At 45.0% G+C, this 25,128-nt stretch overlaps 1 protein-coding gene across 1 annotated transcript in view; it reads left to right on the forward strand.

Annotated features, from left to right (window-relative positions):
• C7 (complement C7) overlaps nt 1-25,128 on the forward strand; it is a 643,094-nt gene that overhangs the window by 248,698 nt on the left and 369,268 nt on the right. Inside the window, exon 10 of the mRNA XM_078675005.1 lies at nt 7,939-8,105. Within this exon, the coding sequence (XP_078531131.1) occupies nt 7,939-8,105 (167 nt within the window). The remainder of the gene's footprint in view (nt 1-7,938; nt 8,106-25,128) is intronic.

Here is a 25,128-nt window from a genome sequence, read left to right on the forward strand (position 1 = left end):
TTGAAGTATATCGGCAGCACCAAAAAAGAACTAAAAGTGCACATTCTCGAGCATGTCCGAGCTACGATCAACACAGATCGAAGCAACGCAATGGCCAAGCACATGGAAAAGGAACACAATGGAAATTGGAAAGAACTTACATTCTATGGAATTGAGAGTGTTGGGCCAAACCAAAGAGGGGGAGATCGTGAAAAAATAATAAGACAGAAGGAATCAAAGCACATTATGAGTTTTCGAACCTTGAGCCCTCATGGGCATAACCAGGATGAAGAATTGCATTGTCACCTATAAACACTCAAACAAAGAACTGATTAACTGAACAATTTTGAGCAGTAAAGTTACCTCTTCTTAAGTAATTTTAATTTGCACACCCACCTGAAATATTCAATGCTTCGTATAGGCATGTAATCTGAATATGATATGCAATAATGGAAATTTGTTTGCATGTAACTATATATGGAGGCAGTTTGTCTATGATATTGGCGGTACAATATATGGTTAAAAGCCCACTGGAGGGCAGAAAGGCAGTAACCCAGTTCAAAAATTGGGGTACCTCTCGAATACCAATGTCACAACAATTGTTTGTTGCCCACTGGAGGGGTTAATTTACTATATTAGTTGGAACAGATATATTTTTCGGGTAGGAATATGAGAAACAAAACGTTTGAAATGCATCCGTCGCTAGACAATATCATGAATTGGGAGACAAACTTGTAAATATATGTATAATTTTGCAGTAGTTTATAATATGATAGAAATACTTTTGCATACAAAAACTACATGTCCCAGAAGCCCTGTGTAACCAACAGGAAGTGATGTAAGATCAATGTGGAAGCACTTTATTTAAAATTGAAAAAAATGCTGATTTAGTTTACCTGTGAGCAAGGTCTCCGTTGAGACCGAAACGCGTAAGGTGCTGCTGGCTCGCTGTTATAATGATGAAATAAATCGAACTAATCTGCGAAAAAAGCATGTGGTGTAATTTGGGAGAGCCGAGAGTGCATGAAGAAACAACTTCCCAAACGGGAAAAAAGGAATTTATATATATATATATATATATAACATCCAGACCTTTGCCAGTACGATAGAAGAAAAGGCGCTGACTCCGTGGGCTTCACGAAAGGAAAATTTATTACCCTGTGCAAATGGCTTAACGCGTTTCAACGGACAAACCGCCTTGGTCATATATATATATATATATATATATATATATATATATATATATATATATATATATATATATTTCAGCTCCAAGTCCACCTTTAAAATATATATTTAAATGTTTCAGGAAAATGTTATTTTAGTGACCTAGATTGACTGCTTATCACTACCTAGCAAATAAGTAACACAATACCCAATTACAGCAAGGCTGATACCAGGGACTACTATGCAAATCAGATTGCTTTAATAGTTGAATGTACTGGCTTTCTTAAAGAACCAAAGACGTCAAGGAGAAATCTAGAAATAGGACTTGGCTGGTTGGCCGGAATCTGAAATGTTTTTGAACTGGTAATAGGCTATTTAAATCATTGTCCACTACCTTATTGTTTTAATTGCTGGAAGTCTGGAGAAATTGTGCTGGCAGATGTTAATGTTAATGTTAATGTTATTTATAAAGCGCACAAATACCAAAAAAGGTGTCTCGGCGCTAAAGACCGTAAGCAACCTCACATAGCACCCCTCACTGGAACAACCAAGTTTTCAAGCTTTTTCTAAAGCTAAGAAGGGAGATGGCCTTCCTGATCTCGGGAGGCAGCAAGTTCCACAGCTTCGATGTACCATACTGAAAACTCCGCCCCCCCCAATGCATGGTCCGAATTTTAGGCACAGCCAGTAATTTTGCACCAGTGGAACGGAGCTGGCTGGCTGGCTGGTACCACACAGAGTTCCTGAAGAAACAGCGGACCGTTATGTGTCAGGGATTTGTAGGCCACACAAAGCACCTTGAATTTGATTAGTTGCACCACTGGGAGCCAATGCAGCGTCCAAATTTCCTCTGAGATGGACTTATGCCGGGGCAGAATCAACAAAAGGTGAGCCGCCGAGTTCTGCACTACCTGAAGCTTCTTCAGACACTGCTTCTGGGCATTCAAATAAAGCCTGTTGCAGTAGTCCAGCTTGGCCTGTATAAGGGAAGTGATCACCACGTTTTTGGTCTCCACTGGAATATAGGTGAGTACCTTCCTGATTTTTTTTTATCAGGAAGTGGGAAGCAGACACGATGGCATTAGTTTTATGAGTAAACGTCAATCTGTTATCAATCAGTACGCCTACGTTTTTGGTCTTTACCGTTGGAATGGGCGGAGAGCCCATTTCTGCTGGCCACCAGCGATTACTCCAAGAAGGTTGTAAATTGCCAAAAATAAACACTTCAGTCTTGTCGGAGTTTAATTTAAGGCAATGACTGCTCATCCAGGTGTTAATTGCGGCCATGCAGTTATGAAACTGCACAGCGGGTGAACTCTGTTCTTTGTGAGCTGCAACCATAATCTGTGAGTCATCCGCGTAAGATGTTAACGAAAAACCATAATCCCTGACCAGCAGAGCAAGTTCAGAAATGTAGATATTGAATAACAGTGGACTCAGCAAGCTTCCCTGCGGAACTCCACAAGGCAGCACATAAGGCTCCGAGTTAAACCCGTCAAGCGACACTGTTGATCTCCTCTCCTGCAGAAAAGAGGCTAGCATGGCCAATGCCATGCCTTCCAACCCAAGATTTTTAATCGGTGAATCAGGAGAGTATGATAAACAGTGTCAAATGCGGCTGAGAGGTTGAGTAGAATTAATGTAGCAGTGCCTCCACCATCCACAACCGCTCTGATCTCTTCGGTCGCCTTGATAAGTGCTGTCTCAGTGCTGTGTTCTTTACGGAAGCCAAACTGAGAATGGTTCAGCAGCCCACTGTCATCAATAAACTGAGTCATTTGAACATTCATAATTTTGTCAGCAATTTTAGCCGGTAAGGGGAGGCAGGCAATGGGGCAGTAGTTTGACGTAATTGTGGCGTCTAGGGTAGGTTTCTTTAGTACCGGGAGAGTGGAGGTCTCCTTCCAACTGACAGGCAATCTGCCAGAGGCAAACATCCTGTTGAAAATGTTTAACAGCACCGGACTCACCAGGTCCACCAGCTCTTTCAAGAAGGCTGACGAACATGGGTCCGATGGTGAGCCTGTTTTAGAGGCCAGTATGTAATGGCTCACCGTAGCTGCCGACACAGGGGAAAACTCAGAAAAAACGCTCATGCCGTTGTCCAGAACCTGCATCTTAGGTGCCGACTGAGGACCTGGCCTGTCCTTAAAATTGCTAAAGATATCCAACACTTTGCTTTTAAAAGTGGAGGCCATATCATTAACACATTGTTGACTCCCCACCTTATTCAATGCTTTGGGAACAGTAAGTTTATTGATAACTGCAAATAACTCTTTCGAAGAATACCTTGCAGAATCAATCTGAGCTTTAAAATACTTGCTTTTCTCTACAATCACAAGAACTTTGTAAGACCTAAGAGCTGTCCTGTAGACATGTTTGTCAGAGACATGATAGTTCAGACGCCAACAGCGTTCCATACGGCAACAATTCTGTTTCTCCTTACGAAGGAGATCGGTAAACCAGGGTGCCGATGGTGCAGCCCGGTTACAGGAAATACTTTTTGTGGGGACCGCTACACTAATAGCGTCGGACAACCAATTGTTGTAATTGTTAACTGCATTGTCCACATTATCGCAACCTAGCGGAACGGAACACTCCAGTGTAGTTCGAAGAACTGTTTTGTCCACTTTGCTCCAAGCTTTACAGGAGGCTGCCTGTGGAGTAAACTTACTGACCAGCCAGAAAAAACTCCTTGGAAAGTTAAAACTAATGAAGGAGTGATCCGACCATGGAAGTGGAACCCATTCTATAAATTTGAGCCCATTAAAAGATGAGAAGATCCTGTCCAGCGTGTGCCCCGCCTCATGAGTGGGAACACCAACTAATTGGGACAGCCCTGCTGCGCCCAAAGTGTCTAGTAGCATCGCCGTCTCTTTATTGGCAAAGTCCTCTAGATAAAAATTAAAATCACCCAAAATAGTGAATTCCTTGTTGGATAACACCGTTTCTAGCATCTCATCAAGATTAGTTAAAAACATGGTTTTGGTCCCGGGCGGACGATAAACAAGAATACCCTTAAAAGAGAGGTTAGCGCTAAGTATGGCAGTGAATTGTAGTGCTTCGCAGCCGGAAAACGAGAAAGGATGAACAGTGACCTGTGTTTCCCTAATGATCGAGCATTGACAAGCCCTCCCTGCAGTGTAGTCTCAGCCCGGAGATTGAGCACATCAGTGGGCTGAGTCGCTGAGTTATCTGCCTTCCTGGTCGTGAAGGCAAGTCCACAACTATGGCATCCGCTATTGTCACTTAGAGCACATAAGCCACATCCCTCAGTCGTTTGATTAAGTGCGCGGAGTTCATCCCTGGAGTAAATTACCCTATTTCTGAGGAAACTGACAGCATTCCGTGCGCTTGGCGCGGGCCAGGCGCGGATGGGCGTCCGCCACATAGATGGCTATATACCTTCCTTCCGGCGGACGACTAGAACGCGTCCTGCCGGAAGTAGGGATTGTGTTGAGGAGTAGGAAACCGCCCTCCGCGCCGATGGCACAACAGCAGCGGCGGACCGGGGTCGGTCCCAATGACAGCAGTAAGGCAGCAGGCAGTTTTATAAGTAAAGAACAGTGAAATTAAAAAACAATTTCAAAAACAGGCTCCCAAATTGCGGCACCAGCAGGGCTACTCACAGTCCGTTGCGCGTCCGCCACACAGATGGCTATATACCTTCCTTCCGGCGGACGACTAGACTGCGTCCTGCTGGAAGTAGGGATTGTGTGGAGGAGTAGGAAACCGCCCTCCGCGCAAACGGCACAACAGCCGCTGCGGACCGAGGTTGGTCCCAACAACAGCAGTAAGGCAGCAGGCAGTTTTAAAAGTAAAGAACAGTGAAATTAAAAAACAATTTTAAAAACAGGCCCCCAAATTGCGGTGCCAGCAGCGCTACTCACAGTCCCTGATAGATAGATAGAAATTGCTTGTCAGTTTGGAACTTGATGCTGTCAGGAGGCAAAAAATGTATTCTAAATTTCTAGGACTTTGATGGGAAATCCTTTTCTACTAATCTTGCCATATTTGTAATTAGGTGTGCACACTATGGGGCCGATTATGATGGCGGACGGACCTGAGTCCGTCCGCCACCATAGAGTAGGAGGGAACCTCCGCATGGCCTGCGGAGTTCCCTCCTGTGCAATTAGGATGTGACCGCCACCCTGGCGGTCACATCCTGTATCTTTAACATTGCGGCGGGTGCAGCTTCAAGCTGCACCCGCTGCAATGTTAAAAATGTATGCACCGCATTTGCGTGCACAAAGCGGGAGGCACCGCGCGGTGCCTGCTGCTTTGTCCACACGAATGCAGGGGGGTACCATAGGTACCCCCCATGTGCACCCCCCCACACCCCCTTCACCCAGGGGGCCCGCAATGGGCCCCCGAGGTGAAGGTCTGTATGCTTTTCCACGGCAGAAAAGCCGCCGTGGAAAAGCATACATTATACTCGATCATAATATGGCTGGCGGTGTCTGATAGACACCGCCAGCCATGTTATAGCTTTTCCGCCGCGGTCGGAAGGCGACCGCGGCGGAAAAGCTGCGGACTGAAAAACGATCCCCCAGCCATCCTAATCTGGCGCGGGTCTTTTTCAGTCCGCAGCGGTTTTCCCTCATCATCCGAGCTGGCGGTGGCTTCCGCCGGCCCGGAGGATGCGGGAAAACCGCCATCATAATCGGGCCCTAAGTGTTCCCTTCAATTGCTGCAAAAATTTCTCCATCACAAGCCTCTCAAACTACACCTCTTTTTAGGCAAAATACACTGTGCTCTAGATGCAAGTCACAAACAGCTGGCAAGATACATGTGTTCACAACTTGTGCAATTATTATACCCTATTGGGGAGATGTGCTAGGAAAAATTTGGAATGCTACAGGCATTAATGTCAAATATGATCCAGAATTAAATATGACAGGACTTTGTAAGGAAACAAACACTAAGTTCATTTGTTTAGCTATTTTGATTACACTTTGCACATATTTGGAAGAGAAATATCCAACCAGAGGCCTCTCTATGTATGTATGACAATACAACACCAACATTTACAACGCATGCCTTTACACCACAGTTTTTACATTGCAACATCCATTACAACACATGTTTTTACATCGCATGCCATCACAACGCATTTTTAGAAACTATCAGCCTGATTCATGTAGCTAATAGCGCTCGCAAAAGGGCCAGATTCTGAGAATCTGGCCCTTTGCGAGTGCGATTTTTGCATTTGGTATTCACAATCCCAAATGCAAAAATCGCTATTTAAGAATTCGCATATTTGCGAGGAATGGCATTTAAGGAATCTCTAATAGAGATTCTTTAAATGCTATTCATGACACATTTAAAAATTGCGAATTAGCAATATTGGGCCGCTATTTACCGAGAGGTCAGACCTCTCGGTAAATAGCAAAAATAGCAAAAATAGCAAAAACTCAGAAAAATGCTTTGAAAAGCATTTTTCTAAGTTGCATGTTGCACACACACATGTCCTTTGGACATGTGTGTGCGCAACACCTGTCCAAATGTGCATTTTAGGGGTGCTACAGGGTGTCCTTTGGACACCCCTGGCACCCTTCAATTCGCTATCTGATTTGCGAGTAGCAAATTGCTACTCGCAAATGAGGGATACTCCCCATTCATTCCTATGGGCCCTTTGGCCCATAGGAATGAATGGGGAGTCATTCCTTTTTTTGCGAGTAGCAAATTGCTACTCGCAAATAGAGAACATGTAGGAATCGCTATTGATTTAGCAATTCCTACATGAATGCCGTTTTGCGTGTCCTCAATAGCGAGTCGCTATGATTCGCTATTAGGGCCACGCAAAACGGCACGTACATGAATCAGGCTGTAAATTTACAACGCATTACATTACTTTGCATTATACCATTACAACATATACCATTACAAAACATACCATTACATTGCATTTAAGGTAAGTGTTGGATAGTGTAGGGGTAAAAATTACTATTCCCTCTCCAGTGAGTGCAACTTTAGGGTAAGTGTTGGATAGTGTAGGGGTAAAAATTACTATTTCCACTCCAGTAAGTGCAACAGTAGGGTAAGTGTTGGATAGTGCAGGGTTAAAAATTACTATTCCCACTCGAGTGAGTGCAACAGTAGGGTAAGTGTTAAATAGTGTAAGGGTAAAAACTATGCGTTGTAATGGTATGCGTTGTAATGGTATGCGTTGTAGTGACATGCGTTGTAATGACATGCGTTGTAATGACATGCGTTGTAATGACATGCGTTGTAGTGACATGCGTTGTAATGACATGCGTTGTAGTGACATGCGATGTAATGGCTGCGTTGTAATGGCATGCGATGTAAAGATTGTTTCCCCCTCTCGATGGGTTCAGGAAATCACAGGCACCTATAATCTTGAAAAACAACGTAATGCAAGAAATTCTTGCAAAATTTTGAAATGTAATATACATGTATAAAAGTTAATGTTTTGATTTTAGGAATATCGTAAGTTCCTTAAAGGAATGAAAGCACCCTATGGTAAATTAATGTAATTTGTTTGTTTTACGTCCTTTTGGTATACATAATTGCTGTACTTTGGTACGATGCTGCCTAAAAAGAAATTATATAATTATATAAAACAAAAAGCTGAAGTAGGTTTGATGAGATTTGTTCATCATTGGTTTATCCGTGTATCTACCAGTATACTCAGTATAGAAAGTGAATGTGCGGTTCTTGATATTTTTTTTAATCTTGGTTCAAACCACACAAAGTGCGCAAGTTTAAATATTTTTAAGAATTGCAAACATTTAAAAATTATATTTATGTTTACTTTTCATTCATTTATAGGATCAAGCAGCAACATTATTCGAGGTGACCCCTTGGTCCTGGGAGGTGAAGCCAAATTTATTGCTGGCCTGAGTTATTTGGATTTAAATAACCCCGCTGGTAACGATGCACGATATGCTTCCTGGGCAGGATCTGTAAAGAATCTACCTGGGGTGATAAAACAGAAGGTAAGTTTTTGTTTGATGTCACCCGCCACTACGTATTTGTAGCCTAGAGAAATGCCTCACTGTTCTTCCTCTTCTTCTTTGATACCCCTGCAATATTAACAGCATCAAAAAAGCAGATGCACCAATTCATTTGTTGATATTCCTTGATCACACCCGGGAAAGGGTGTGGGTGGAAGTACAGGACATACTGTAAAAATAGGAAACTCATCAGAAGCAAAGTGCAGCCATCATCTTGAGCTCACCACAACTTGCCTTTGGTTATCTTTTCGTATCTCCTCCATCACTAGCAGTTTCTTTATCTAGGGAGATTACCTGTTGTGTCATAGTTAGTTGGCAGCAGCAGTGTTCTAAACAGGCTATATATTGAGCAAATGTGTAGTACCCTCATCTCATGTTAATATGTTCTCTTTCTTCCTGTATCTAGCTGCTCAGCCTGTGTGAGTGTTCTGGGTAGAATGTTAGTGTGAGTGGAATGCCTGGGTAACAATCAGGAATGACAGTTGGATGGATGGGGCTGAGCAGCTTGCAGGCTGCTCCCGGTGGGGCTTATGATATGGGCTTGTACATCTGCTGATGGAGTTAATCCTACCTGTAACCTACTTGAATACTACAAAATGATTAAAATGACATTAAAAATATTTGTTCATTTAAATTTTATTTGATGAAATCCAGAAAATGCCGCTGTTCAGTCCTAATAATTCTAAATTTCAGTAGTCCTTGAGAGGGTCCCAAGAAGTATATATAATTTTCTAAATAGTGTAGAACTGAAATGGTTATGAAAACATCCAAAATATTTGAAATTATGATTTAAAGATGCAAAAAATCCAATAAAAATACCATGTTTTGCCATATTCATCATACCCCCAAAAAGCAACGTTCTGAAATGTGTAAAAATATAAATGGCATGAAATGTAGTCATAATTAATGTTTACAGAAGTTGCGATTGAAGGACTAAGAGATGCATTTCTCCTTATCAACACTCAGTTGTAAGAATTTGGGCTTCTGTTGCAGTAACCCCCCCCCCCCCCCACACTTTTTGCCAGACTACTGATGCACTTTTACTTGGTGTGCACGGGGTCCCTGCCAATCTGGTTCCCAGGGCCTGTGTTCTTTCCCCAAAACAAACCCAATTGGCCTCTCTGGCCACAGGTCACCCCTGGTAACTCCCCCCACTTTTTGCCAGACTACTGATGCACTTTTACTTGGTGTGCACGGGGTCTCTGCCAATCAGGTTCCCAGGGCCTGTGTTCTTTCCCCAAAACAAACCCAATTGGCATCTCTGGTCACAGGTCACCCCTGGTAACTGATACCACAGTTACCCAGGACACGGTGACCAGAGAAGGCCTCTACTGGGCTGCAGCACTTATTGTGCCACCGTTAGAGGCCCTGTACCACTACCCTCACACACTGCCTTTGCAGGGTCCATGTTTTGGTGGATAACAAATTGAAAAGTCGACATGTCACACATGTGTGCCATGCCTACAAAACATTGCCCTGGCCTACGTCAGCCCCCCTCCAGCTGGGTGCACTATGCCAGTGGTGAGGGCACAAGGGCATTAGCCCTGTGTCCCTACAGTGCCCAAGTCCATTCTTGGGCATTGTAAGTGCAGTGTTGCCATTAAGAGTATATAGTGCTGGGGGTTTGTCATTACGAACTCCACAGCACCATAATGGCTACACTAACAACTGGGAAGTTTGGTATCAAACTTCACAGCACATTAACCCCACACTGATGCCAGTGTGGGATTTAATGCAAAATGCACACAGAGGGCATCTCGGAGATGCCCCCTGAAAATTAAGCCACCTCTAGTGTCCTGAATGAGAGGCTGCTTAGACTGCCATCAACTGACATGTTTCTGGATCCCTGGGTCGAGAGCCTGCTGCTCTCGGGGGCCTGAAACAATGCACATCCTGGGACGAGGAGCCAAGTCTCCTCCCCCAGGATGGGCAGGATTCACGAAGAGAAGCGTCAAAGGCATGCCGCCTTTATGAGCCTCTTCAGACCATTTGCTGCTTCCAGCAACTTGTCAGCACTGGTTCTACCCCCAACGGGAGAACCAGCTGGAAAAACAAGTGAGGAAGAGAGGTGTGCTCACCTCTGCCAACTCCACCCCTAAGGTGGAGGAAGTGAGGTGAAGCACAACCTTGAGTCTCCACCATCTTGAGGATGGGGGACCCAGTCAACCAGGGACAGGTTCCTGCCCCCACCCACTCGAGAGTGGCAGAATAGTGGGTGTACCCACCCCAGGGAAGGGACCTATGGGTCCCTGCCCTTTATCTACCTGTAATGCCCCTAAATTTAGTATTTAGGGGCGCCCTGAACGTTCCTTCCTTAGATCTAGCAACAACAAGAAAAGAAGAAGGACTAGAAGCCGTGCAGAGCTAACAAGAGGACGACGCCCACTGACTTGGCCCTAGCCCTACAGGCCTGTCTCGCCTCGAACCTGCTCCTGTGAAACCTCTGTGTGTCCAGCGGCCAGCAACCTCAAAAACCCAGTACAACCTGCCTGCATTCACTTTCCAAGCTGTTTCTCCCGTGAGCACCGGACGTGTTTAAACTGCAGCTTCTGGTGCCATCCAGAAACCACGAATCCAGCACTCTCTGCACCCGCCGAGCCCGGCCCATGTTTGAGTGAACAAACACCACGAGGAGGTCCCCCTGGTGATCCTGACCCGTGATCCGGCGACCCCTGACCTGCCTCAAGCCTCCAGACGACGCCTGCAACCTATATGCAGAAGGTCCCCCAACTGCGACCAGGAGCTGGTAAGAAAATCCGACGTCCAAAGGCACCCGTGCACCCGACGCCCCACGGCCTTTGTGTGCCCAACCCAGTGATGCCTAACCAACCCTCTACATCCCAACTTGCCCTTCGAAGTGGTGGGCACTCATGGAAGATCCTCATCCCCGAGCCTGCAGTGTTTCTTTGTCCCGGATAATCTCTATTGAAATCAACAGGGCACCCAACCTCAACACAGCAACCTGCACCCAACTGCCCTAGTGCCGCTGAGGGTGCCCCTTTGTTGCTAACCTGGGACCCAATTCCCCTGAGCTTAACCCTAGGAGCTTTGCTCCCACAACCCAGTGGCCTGCTTGCCAGACGTTACCAGCCGGAGTCCCCTTATCCCCTATAGGATAACATTGGGCCTCAACACTCTGCACCCGGCCGCCCGAGTACCGCTGAGGGTGCAATAACAGTGCATCACTGACCCTGGGAGACCCCTGAGTCTAACCCCAGAACCCTAACTCAAAAGACCGATTTCTTTCCTCGAAACCGATAACTCATTTTTCCTCATAGGATAACATTGACACTTTTTCTCCCGAAAAGTTTTTGTGTCGACATTTGAAAACTACAAATATTCCTTAAAAATCAGCCAAATAACCAAAATGCATTTCTCAACTGTTTTCAGGAAATGTCCCATTGCTGAATCCAGGATCCAGCACTGAGTAAGAAAAAAGTAATGATAACTTAACTTACCTGCTAAGTGAATTTCCTCCCATTGGATAACAATGGTGATTCTATGTAAAAAACTTTCTGTCAACTTTTGAAATCCAATAATATTCCTTAAAAATCGTACCTTTAAACAAAATGCATTTACTCACCTGTTTTCATGAAATGTCCTAGGGCTGAATCTAGGATCCAGTCCTGTGTTAGCAAAAGTAATCTGAAAAGTAATTAACTGCATTTTAGTTAAAAAGCCCATTCAATTGAATGTACTATACGTGCAATGAGTTGCAAACTGCTTTCTTAAAATTATAACCAATACCAGTACAAGTTACACTGCTATTTTGAACTGTGTTCATACAAGTAATTTACTACTGAAAAGTATTTTTATGCTTACCTGCACCAGGCTTGCTTGGTTCTAGAAATAAAACAACAGTATATTTTGTTTACAAAACCATTGGCATAGAGTTCAGTTCTTGAGTGTGTGAGACTATTTGCTGACTGAGTGTGTACATCAAGTGCTTTACACTGTCCTCTGATACTGCCTCGACCAAGCTACCACTTTAGAGAGTAAGGTTTTATCTAACTTTAACCTCTGCCAAACCTTTGGAGACCCTTGGACTCTATACACACAGTACCTCATTTTGGTGCAGTATATATAGAGCCAGTTTCTTACAAAGTGGTCATATAGAGGGTGTAGACACCCTAAAGGTAGGTAGCCATTGGCTACTACCTGTCACTCCCAGTAATGTGCATATTGCTCAAGCGCCATGCACACAGGTGCATACTGACCCCCACCAAACCTACTCCTGTGACATTAGGGGGAGCATGGAAGTGACCCCCCCTGTATGGCACCAGCCTATCCTGTCCAGACGCCTTGCCTTCCCCTTGCCTGCTGCCCTTTGACCCACAGCAAGTAATCCTCTACCCCCATTTGCTAAATGCTCAAAACAGATATTAAATTGTAGTTGAAAATGGTCTGGTATTTTGCTGGAATCGAGATCCTTACACAGATTTTTACTAAGGAAATCAAAATGTGCATGTTATTCCCCATTCAAAGTGGAACAACTCATAATTAGATGGTACAGAGGAGGAATTAATGTGTGGAATAGATAATGTCAGCACTGGTAATTCTTCCGTCCTTCTGCCTGAAGCTACAGAATGGATAAAAGCGCTAGTCATGTTGTAACCTATTATCTAATTTTAGAAGTATAGCGTAGATATAAGTATAGATCTTTACTTACATTGACTTGTACTTCCCTATAAGGACTCAATGGGAATTATATGTAACAAGAGATATACTCAAAATAATTCTAGTTAGGACCAATCCACTACATATACTAAAGTACAAGGACTCTGAGTTTACCTGTTGGACAGATAGGGAGTCGCAACTGTCATAAGGATGAGTTTAGGGATCAATCGGGGGTGAGGAGGTTTGAAGGTATTTGTTTTTTTTCTATGTAATGATTTTAATCAAACATTAATAAACATTCATTTACTTTCCTATATGTGCTCACTTTGACAGTCTGAAGATAGTCACTATTGTGCAGTTGATATATGTGCAAATTGATGTTCCACTCCTAAGTAATGGCATAGAACTACTCTAGTGCTCCTCTGTGAAGTTGAACGTGCTTAATGTGAATTGTATGGCAGTTTCTTAGGCATTTGGCCAAAGATCATGTAATTCCTTGCTGTTGGAAAATGGCCCTCTCTGAAGGATCACCCCAAACTTTCTGCCTACCCCCTCCTCTTTTTCTGACCCTGTTTTTGTTGTTTTTTGCGCTTTACCAGTGCTAAAGTGCATGTTATTCTCCCCGAAACATGGTTTTATTGGTTCATCCACCAATGGTATATATAGTTTATCTGTAAGTCACTAGTAGAGTGCACTACCTGTGCCAGGGGCCTGCAAATGAAATGCTACTAGTGGGCCTGCAGCACTGATTGTGCCACCCTACACAAGTAGCCCTTTAAACATGTCTCAGGCCTGCCACTGCAGAACCTGTGTGGGCAGTTTACACTGCCATGTCGACTTAGCATTTAAAATCCCTTTTAGCCTTAAAATATCCTTTTATTACATATAAGTTCCCCTTAAGATAGGCCTTAGGTAGACCATAGGGCATGGTGCGCTGTAAGTAAAAGGTAGAACATGTACTTTTAAGTTTTACCTGCCCAATTAGTTTTTTTATGTCTCGCCTAGCGCGCGCACGCATATGCTACACGCGCAAGCGAGATTTATTGGGGTAAAGCTATTTTCTGTAGAGGGACTTTTGTTACCGCCCATGCTTTTAATTGGGCAACGTGGATATTTATTTAAAACGTTGTATTGTAATTTGATTGCAGCGGTTTTGGTTACTGCCCTATCGCTTTTTTTGACAAGCCCATAAGATAGCAAGTCTATGGAGTGTCTTGCTCACGCTGCCTGCACGGGCCAGTCGGCTCTCTGATTGGTTGGCAACTACCAAATAAGCTTTCTGATTGGTGGACCTTTACAACCAATCAGAGAGCCTACTGGCGCGTGCAGGCAGTGTGAGCAAGACACGCTGTAGACTCGCTGCCCCAAGGGCAGCGCCATGCGAGGGAGGCTCGGGCCATGCGTGTGCTCGCGTGTTCTACGCCCACGAGCAGTGAGTGTTTATATGGGCGCTCCTGGAAGTGAGCCGCGTTACAGCCGAGCCGGAGGGTTGCCTGGCAACCAAGAAGCGTGCCCAAGGTAGAGTCAAAGCCAGAGGATCCGCCCAGCCGAGGCATCACCACCGCGCCGAGATCAGGAAGGGAGAAGCGCCACATGAAAACCCGACTCCGCCACAGGAGAACAGTTTTTTGTGACGAGGCCAGCCAATGGACATCCAGCGGGAGGAGCGGAGACAACAAGGCATCCCCCCCAAGTAACCGCTCGGACTACGACCAAGCGCGGCTGTGTGTAGTTACCTGAACGGGGTGGGAAAAAGGCAGTGTCCCGGCCAGTCCCAGCTGTGTTGAGGTGCGAGCTCCAGAACAGTGACGTGGTGAAGCAGGAGGCCCATCTAAGGTCGTTACTTATAGGGATGGCTGGTGTGGGACCACAGGTTTAATGGGGAAATACAGGCATGGAGTTTCACAGTGAGGAAAAGAAGGCTGAAATACATGAATTATATATTTATTCTTCCTTCAAGTGGACGAATAAATAGACACGACTTTGGAAGAGGTGACTCCTTAGCCTAAAGTATTTGCAGCCTTCCCATCTAAGGTCGTTACTTATAGGGATGGCTGGTGTGGGACCACAGGTTTAATGGGGAAATACAGGCATGGAGTTTCGCAGTGAGGAAAAGAAGGCTGAAATACATGAATTATATATTTATTCTTCCTTCAAGTGGACGAATAAATAGACACTACTTTGGAAGGGGTGACTCCTTAGCCTAAAGTATTTGCAGCCTTCTTCAGATCTTTAATAATCGCAACTCAGAGTGAGCCACTGTCACAGGGGGAGTATTGTGTGCAGCTCTGAAGGTTTCATCTGCAGTATTTTAAAGGGGTCTGGAGGTCTCAATTATAGTCTTAGATAGTATGCTTTGCTATGGGGGTTTATCCTGCATGTTGAAGGCAACTCTGACTACAAGGGTTCGGGTGAATATGAGCTCTGTAGGCTATTAGAGCTGTTTGAGAAAACTGTGTGAGCTATGCGAGCTGTGTATGCTGTGAGAGTTGTGTGGGCTGTGAGAGATGTGTGGGCTGTGAGAGCTGTATGGGCTGTGAGAGCTGTGTGGGCTGTGAGAGCTTTGTGGACTGTGAGAGCTGTTTGAGCTGTGAGAGCTGTGTGGGCTGTGAGAGCTGTGTGGGCTGTGAGAGCTGTGTGGGCTGTGAGAGCTGTTTGAGCTGTGAGAGCTGTGTGGGCTATGAGAGCTGTGTGGGCTATGAGAGCTGCGTGGGCTATGAGAGCTGCGTGGGCTGTGAGAGCAGCTTGGGTTGTGAGAGCCGTGTGGGCTGTCAGAGCAGTGTGGACTGTGTGAGCTGTTTGAGCTGTGAGAGCTGTGTGGGCTGTTAGAGCTGTGTGGGCTATGAGAGCTGTGTGGGGTGTTAGAGCTGTGTGAGCTGAGAGCTCTGTGGGCTGTGAGAGCTGTTTGAGCTGTAAAAGCTGTGTGAGCTATGTGAGCTGTGAGAGTTGTGTGAGCTGTGTAAGAAATTTGAGTTGCGAGAGCTGTGTACTCTGTGAGAGGCGTGTGAGGACTGAGAACTGTGACAGCTGTTTGAGCTGTTAGAGCTGTGAGAGCTGTGATCCAGGAAGTCTAATCGAAGTGCACTTCAGTTTTTAAACGGATTAATTTTGGGTATTCGGATTTAGTCACCCGCACCTGTTCTATGCAAATATTGTAATTAGTTAAAATCAAGCTAACTGCTCCTGGTATGTCGATGGTAAAATGAAAGGGGTGCCCTGTACAAACTGGGCCTTTCCCCTGGGGAGACAGCACCCGTCTCTTAAGCACTCAAGAAAACGCGTCAAAAACCTGCATTTCACCACCACTGACCCTTACCCAGGACCGACCCACATCCCACTTTGTATTCATCCATGTTCATGATTTAATCCCATGTTCATGGGAGACGGTTGATAGTTAATCACCGCTGAACATCACTACCCCTGATTTAATGAAAACCATAAGGCGCTGTCTAGCTGGCAAGACGGCTCAGCGAGTTGAACGCTGGCTGGCAACAAATGCTGTGATTAGGTGCCACTAGCTTGATTCCTAGCAAGCCAGACTCGGCCTTTCATCATTCTGCGGTCGGTAACTAGAGTACCATAAATTTGTCAAAATTAACACCTGGTATTTACCGTGATTAGAAGTAGTGTCATGTGGTATATAAAACATTATAGTTGATACATAGTCTAAAATGTTGTCTTTGATCTTGCATTCCATTCACGACTGAGCTGTGAGAGGAGCTGTGAGAGTTGTGTGAGAAATGAGAGCTGTGTGGGCTGTTAGAGCTGTGTGGGCTTTTAGAGCCTCATGGGCTGTAAGAGCTACGTGACTGTGAGAGCTGTTTAAGCTGTGAGAGCTGTTTGAGCTGTGAGAGCGGTTTGAGCTGTGAGAGTTGATTGAGCTGTGTGAGCTGTTTGAGCTGTGAGGGCTGTGTGGGCTGTGTGGGTTGTGAGAGCTGTGTGGGCTGTTAGAGCTGTAAGAGCTGTTTGAGCTGTGTGAGCTACGCGAGCTGTGTATGTTGTGAGAGTTGTGTGGGTTGTGTAAGAAATTTGAGCTGAGAGAGCTGTGTGAGCTATGAGAGCCGTGTGAGGAATGAGAGCTGTGTGATCTGTGTGGGCTGTGAGATCTGTGTGGGCTGTGAGAGCTGTCTGAGCTGTGAGAGCTGTGTGGACTGTGAGAGCTGTTTGAGCTGTTTGAGCTGTGAGAGCTGTGTAAGCTGTGAGAGCCGTGTGAAGAATGAGAGCTGTGAGAGCTCTGTGAGATGTGGGAGCCATGACAGTCTTCATAGCTGTGCGAGCTCTGTGAGCTGTGAGAGCTTTGTGAGCTGTTTAAGTTCTGAGAGCAGTGAGAGCTATGTAAACTGTGTGAGTTGTGACAGTTGTGAGAGCTGTGTGAGCCGTGACGGTCGTGAGAGCTGTGTGAGCTGTGAGACCTTTGTGAGCTGAGAACTGTGTGAGCTGTGACAGCTATATGAGCTGTGAGAGCTATATGAGCTGTGTGAGCTTTGTGAGCTGTGTGACTTCTGAGAGCTGTATGAGCTGTGACAGCTCTGGTCATACTCCAAGGTGTATCACCCCTTTGTGCCCGGGCTCAGAAATAGGTTGCCCAGCATTAAGGATTGTGTAAAAAACACATAGTGATATTGTCTATAACTTTTTTACAAAAGAAAAACAAAATAAAAAAACAATGACATTTACAATGACAAAAGCTCAAAATAATGTCGGTGCGAGACCTATTGCATTGTAAATGCCTGTCACTACTATGAGGCCTACCCCTCTCATGGTAATTCCTTATTACACTTTTAAGCTGCAATACCTGATTGAGAAGAAGTAGCTCGGACAGGTTTCCTCTGCTGGCAAAGCTGAGTTTAACTGTACTATTTCAGAAATGCCACTTTTAGAAAGATTTGTTATAGGAGGCAGTGGTCCCTGGGACAGTGAAGAATGTATATACAATGAATGTAGCCCGAGTCAGTACTATATTTAAGCAAGTATCCAGCCGGATAAAGGCAATTTTAATATGCAAAATAGTTGAAAATAGAACAAAATTGCTAGTCAATCAATCAAAGAACATTTTTTTCGGTTACTATGAAAAAAATAACCATAAAAGCACAGTTTATGAATCACACAAAAGATCCAAAAATATAGTAGAAGTAATACATGAGAGCTAAAAACATATAGAAATCATGTCACGATTGATGTACGGGATTTAAAAACATTTTTAAAAGAAGCTGTAACAGAGGCAATAGTGAATACAATATCCAGATATTGCAACGCCAAGGATGCGGGGCGACATCATCTCAGTCCCAATCTTTTTAATACAGGAACAATCCATCTTTTTCTAGGTATAGAATAGAATGTGCAAAAAAACAATATATTTATAGATGACTGGGCTGACACATCGTCGCATGGGAGTTACAAAGTATTCTCGACCAATCGTTTATTTCAGGGAAACTTAGAGATCTATGTAATATGTTCAATCTAAAACGCATAAGCAGAAATCATAGTCATAGTCTCTAATAATTAACAAGATGTATGGTTGAATGTTTACAGAAGTCAAAGTAAGATGGTGTGCTATGACCGTGGTCTTGTCCATTTCGCTCGTGATTCTGGATTCACTCAGAAATAGCATGCATCTATTTTTAAGATCCTTCCTGGCTACCTCACACATAGTGGAGGGCTCATTGTAATATTCTGCGTGGCCAATTTGAATTAGGAATGTTTTAACATAGTTTAGCCATCTTATATGTTTGACCCCATCAGTTCCCAGTGCATCTTTTAAAATGTGGCAATTAAAGGCGGACTCATCAGTGGTCCAAACCCTGTGCCACTGGAGAACAGGCTGTATCTTTTTTTTTTTTTTGGAAAACCTTTATTGACATCAAAAAGGAGAGACAAGTCACGGCCTACAACCAAGCCGGCCGGCCGCAATGTGCAAAACAATCAGGAGTCACCAGGCAAATATCACATAATCAGTCAGTACAAAGCAGAGGCCGTACAATCATAAAAGGGGGGAGAAGAAATACCGGAACCAAAGGGCTGAAACACAGGAGTAAATAAGGCTTAATTTTATAATATGGGGAGAGGACGTATGACAGGCTCACTTTCAATACGGAGGCATCCGATATCCCGTAACCAACTTCAACATTAATAAGGGGGCATGAGGCCAGAACATCGGGGGGGACAATACAATGCATTCAAGAAATCAGGATATGTGATACACAATCAGCCCCTGAGCATTATCCTCGTAACATGCCCACCTCCCAAGACACTATCAAGCCAGAACAGAGGGATCGGAAAGACAATACACCAAACCCAGCCCGTCATAGTAACCTCTAGGACACCGAAAGGAAAAAGGGGGAGGGAACGGGGTAGGGAAGGGGAAGGGGAAGGGAAAGGAAAATGGAGGGAAAACAAAATAGAACAATAAGAAGGGAAAAAACGAAAGGAAAAAGACACGCCGACACAGACCCCCCGTGGCGGGAAGACAGGAGACAAAAGGAGTAGCGGCCCAAGCGGGGGCATGGCGATCAGGGAGAAAGACAGCCGAAACATAGCAGGAGGAGTAACGACGCCACTCCCCCCACCCGAAACACACCATAGGAGGTCGGGACAGACGCGGCCTCATGAGAAAAGAGATAGAGAAGGGCCATAGAACCAGAGGACAAAATAAAAAATAGAACCCAACCCACCCGTCCCACCCTGCACCCCTGTAGAAGGCTATGGCCTACCCTTCAAACAGCGTGCCTGTCGCCCTAAACCAGAACCCGAAATATAGAGAGAAGTAAGAAAGAAGAACGAGACAAAAAACAGCAAAAGCAAAGAAAAAAAGACAGAAGGGAGGAGCAAAATAATTATAATCCGAACAGGCGGCCGCAGCCCTCCGCCCCACCAGACAAGCACAGTCAAAAACAGGCCAGGTCGACACCCCATCACGCGCCATAAAACAGTAGGCGAAGGGGACCTCCCACCTTTCCACGACTGAAAACGTTTATGCTACTAGATCGTACACCTGGAATCAAACAGAAGTCGTACATTTCACCCCCAACCCTTTCGAGCGATAAACCCCACCCACCACATGGCAACGTAAAACCACATACTAAATACGGAATCAGCATATAATCGGGTGGAATGGCGACTAAAATAGCTACGTGGGGGGTAGATAGCTTCACAAGGGAGCAATAGTCCAAACCAAAAGTGTAGATGCATCGACAATCGCAGCACGAGCAATGAAAAACAGGAGTTTAGTTGCGCCACAGGATCGGGCGAGGTGGTCCCAGTTATAGACACAGGCAAAGCCATCGAAGCAGGCACAGGAGGCAGTCCACCAATAGTTTCAGGCAACAATGTCGAACAAGGTCGCAGTACAGCATCCAAGTCCCCGGGGTCCGAACCTTGAAAAGCAGGGCGCCCCAAAGTCACCGGTACCTTACACGATCTTCGATCAGTGGCGGAGACACTCAAGCCAGTCGAGGGGGGCGAGGCAAGGAAGTCATCGAAACAAGAGGGCGACAAGAAGCAATGGCTGCCCAAAATGGCGGCGGATCGTGGCGGACCCGCTGAGATGCCCAGAGCCAGGGAAGCGTGCAGGGATCTCAGGGCTTCCAGGATATCTCTGACCGTCGGCTCACGTCCACCAGATCCACTCCCCACACAATTAGGCAACACGGGCCCGCCGCCACAGGGTGACTCTCGTTCCAGAGGGTCGGCCACCATTTCGTGAATCAGCCCAATCGCCGCTCACCAAGACCCCCGGAAAGAACAGTTCTCAAATGTAGGACTTTACAAGCTCCGGGGGTCCCAGCAAGGGCGGCCTCGATGCCAAAAGGATATCCGCCCAAGACGGGTTTCCGCCAGCGCCAGCACCGGTGCCCCAAACAAGCGGAGCCCGGGCCCCGAGGACCAGGGCCGCCGGACAAAGCAGCGGCGGGGAGAGACCCCCTCACAGAATCAGGTCCCGGAGCCTCTCACCCACGTCGGCCGCGCGGCCACCAGGGCAGGTCCGGGTCAGGATCGCCGGGATCTTCGCACATCGGCTCCCAACACTGGTTCTCGCTCTCGGCCGGGGCCGAGAGCCGTCGGATCTCGCCGGCCAGGTCCCGGTCCAAGTCTCGCAGAGGCCCCGATCCCTCGGAGGCCACAACTCCGGAGCCACTGCACACCGAGACCCCGGGGTCGGATGGTAAGTACAAACAAGCCGTTATGTTTCCAATGCCCCAAAAATGTGTCGTCCTCGGACAGGATAAAAGACAGGATAGGCAATCAGGACGGAGGGCTGCGGGAGCCGAGCTAAAGGGCGACCATCACGGCCACGAGCTAGGCTCCTCCTCAACAGGCTGTATCTTTATCACATCCTCAAGGTATGACAGGCCCAGTTCTGTATGACAGATAAATATTGACGTACTGTCCGGTACTGCCAAAAGATACCTGAGAAAGATATTTTCTACTATCTGGAGTGAGGTAACATTAGTGTTTCCCCAGATGCCTGCTCCATAAGTGGCAATTGCTACACATTTTGCCCTGTATATGCGTAACAATTCCCCAGGAGAACATCTACCTAGGTTACTGCTAAAATGTGTTAATGCCATCAAAGATTTACTAAATAACAACCTTCTGGCTTTGATTGCATGCTCCAAGAACCTGATTGGTCGAATGAAATACCTAAATAGGAAAAAGTATTAGTATTCTCTAATGCCTTAGTTAATTTTGAGACCCAGATTAGTCATAAAATTTGTAAAAGAAGTTACTACCCTTTGGAGACCGTGGGGCGTACGTGCCATCAGGACTGCATCATCTGCGTGAAGGAGTGGAGGGATAGGGCGAGTTGCTGCTAGTGGTAAGTCTCTGCTGCACTCCTTGATCAATATGCATTCAAGTTCATTTATATATAGCATGAATAGGAATGGGGCAAGGATGCAGCCTTGCCTCACTCCTCTTGATACTCTGAAATTCTTGGTACAATCTCCACCCTGTCCAAAATGGACCCTCGCCCTTGCACCAGAATAGAGCTGCCTTAGAAAGGAAATTATAGAATTATGTACCCCCAGCCCCTCTAAAATTACCCAGAGCTTTTCGTGGACGACACAGTCAAATGCTGACGTTAGGTCAACAAAAGTTAAAAACATCCTTTCCCTTTTCGCTGTAGTGTATTTGTCTAAAAGGATGTGTAAGTTTAGTCCCTGGTCAATTGTGCCCAGGCCCTTACGAAAGCCGTATTGTAGAATAATTAGAATTGAATGTTCCTCCACCCACGTCTGTATTCTATCTAAAATCACACGCCCCATGATCTTAACTGTGGAATCCAGTAATGAAATTGGGCGATAACATACTGGATTCACCCTATTCCCCTTTTTAAAAATGGGTACAATTGTAGATTCATACCAAGAGGATAAAACCCCCCTGGAGCAGCATGCATTAAAAAGTTGCGTTAAGAGTGGTCCCCACAGTGCCATATTAGTTTTAAACAGATCAACCGGGATGCCATCCGGTCCCGGGGCCTTAACACCCAAGCTAGCGGTTATGGCCATGTTAACCTCGCTCAAAGTAAAATCCAATATAATTTTTGGGAAAGTGGGGGAAGACTCAAAGTCAACCTCTGAAGTTTCCCTGATCATCTAGTGCTTGGTTATTGTAGAGCGTTGAGTAATGTGATACCCACTCATATTCTGATATGGCGATCTCTATAGTAGCTTTATCTTTTTCATCAAAAAAAAGTGCGTTGATTGCCTTCCTAAATGCTGCAGAGTCTTGGTCGTTCGATGCCTCATGTAGGGCATTCCAGGCTTCCTCTCTAAGCTTATTCTTCCTTGCATTTATTGTCCTGTTGTAATTTCTTCTGGCTTCCCTGATAAGGTCCTGATCCTTCACTCTGGCCTTTAATGCATATTTAAGTTTAGTGTAAGCCTTAGTACATTTGGAATCAAACCACCCTTCACTATGATTATCCATCCTTTTTGCATTTACCCACGGAGTTTCTTTAATTTGATTTGAAATTACTAAGAAGTTCTCTATGATCGCTAAATGAGTAGAATTTTCATCGAGGCATGCATAAAACATATTTTTTTACCTCGTCAATAGTTTAATAACAAATTCCCCTGAGTCCAGTTTCGCCCACTTCAGTCCGTACCCATTTTGCCTACTCAAAGTAATATTCATCAGGAACTGGGAAGATTTACATTTTGTATTAGAATCTTGATTATACACCAAGACATCGATACTTAATGGGAAATGATCGCTTACGGCAATGTCGTGGGTAGTAATATTCTTAACACGGGAGGAATATCTGCTAGGTATCAGAATTAATTCTATTGTTGAAAAGGTACCTCGTCCATTAAAAGTAGGGCTAAATGGGACCACGGGTGAACATAAATTGTTAGCAAACCCCATCTCACATGAAAACATGATGTCATTCAAGAGATTGCCATATGCTGTGTGCGAAAAGTGTGGAAAATGGTGTCTTTTTCATAAGTTATTCCACAAACCCCCTTATCACCATTTTGACATAGAGAGCAATTAAAATCCCCACCCCATATAACAAAAACATCTTTAGTTGGGTAAGTTTGCAAATTATTCACATCTCTGTTTAAAAATATTTCCTCCAATATTTCCGAAGAGGCATTGTTATAAAAATTCAATATTATCACACAGGATACCTAATCTATATGTATGCAAATGATTTGATAGTATCAACTGCTAGCAACTAAATCAAATATCCTCTTTTTTAGATGATTGGAAATGTAGGTGCAAAGACCCCCTTTTGCTCTGCCATGGATCGATCTTACTGCTGGGTTGTGAAATGTTTTAAATCCACTCATATGGATTGGCCTCTCCACCCAAGTTTCTTGCAAACTAAATATCTCATAATTATACACATAATCCATCCATACTTTGTTGGTCACTTTTGATTTTAAACCAGCCACATTCCAAAACATTATCTGGCATTTAAAATTCCTGGTTTTACAACTCCCCCGCCTCCCTCTGCCTGTGAGGGTGTAAGTCCAGTTTGGGACATGGAGGTTTGTGTCAGAACAGCCTCCTTATCTGGGGTTGCAGTGTTAAATGCCACTGTGATTTCCGGTATTACTTGGGCTGGTAGTTTAACTGTTGTGACACTAGGTCTAATTATTGATGGACCCATATTACAAGAAACATCAGAGCCACTGAGTTTTACAGCTTGAGTGGGGTCCTCTAAACTCAGTCAATCCACCGCTTGGAGATTGTTAAGTCTATCGAAGCTGTTTTGAGTGGGAATATTAAACTGTCTCCTATAAAATGGAGTATGATTTTCCCAGTTATTCTTGGCATTATTGCTACGTTTAGGTTGATAAAAGTAGCCTAACGGAACAAATCTGCTCAGTATCAATCTCACTAAGTATGGGGTTCTAAATGACAGCACTACACAGTCCCCTGGGAGTTTTTTTGGCCCTCTGCCTAACCATCCCACTCTACTTGCCATCTTAAACTCATGAAATAGTTTCTCGGTTAGACCCGTCTTGGATCCAAGCCACTGTAAGGACTTGTTCCTTAAATTCTCCCAGGGTTCTACCGGCTCGTCTGCTAGTGTGGGAACGTTGACTAGCACCACTACATAGGGTGTAGCAGCTGGCGGTAAGTCTAAGTATGTGGTGGGTCGTATCCTCTGATTCACATGAACACGATTAGGATTTATTGGCGATGGAATTGATGTGGGCATGGTCACAGCTGGTAAGATAGTGGGTGGGTGAACCTCAATGTTAGTAGAAGTTTGTTGAGTTATATTAGAGGGCACATGTCTTAATATGTTGTGGGTAGCTGTGGCATAGCCGGTGTTGTTTGACTTTATGCTATTATTTTGGTGGTCGTAAATGCTCGTTTGGGCAGGCAAACGCATACCCTCGAGCACTGGGGACTGGAGTTTGTCCAGACATTTCGCTAAAGTTGCCTCCATGGTGCCTATTCTAATTGTCAAACTTCTTATGCTCTCTCTGATCAGCGTATCCAGAGCATCCAGTTTTACTTTTAACTTTCCATACTCACTCTGTGTGCGCATGTTAGAGCTAATTAATGATTTTTCCCAGTTTTCAGTTTTATTGGCTGGTGTGGACTTTACCCTTTTGCGGACTTTGGGAGAAGACCTCTCAATTAAAGGGCCTGGGTCTTCAGAAGTACTAGGGCAGTTATCAGGATTCCTAGCATGCTTATTCGGTGGTTGTTGTTGCACATCATACGCCTGCTCGCTACCTGATAATTGGTCAGAAATGTTCACCACGCAGCCATTTATGCCCGATATACTGCGCTGAGCCTCAAGTTGATTAAATCTGACTTCCACTCAAACACCCTCATCCGCTCCGTGTTTTAAAGCCTCTTCGAACATTGTAATCTGCTGTTCGATGGCACCTACAGCTCCAGTTAAATAATTGAGTAGGCACTG

Source organism: Lissotriton helveticus, chromosome 2_1 (genome assembly GCF_964261635.1).
Source record: "Lissotriton helveticus chromosome 2_1, aLisHel1.1, whole genome shotgun sequence".
Lineage (NCBI taxonomy): Eukaryota > Metazoa > Chordata > Amphibia > Caudata > Salamandridae > Lissotriton > Lissotriton helveticus.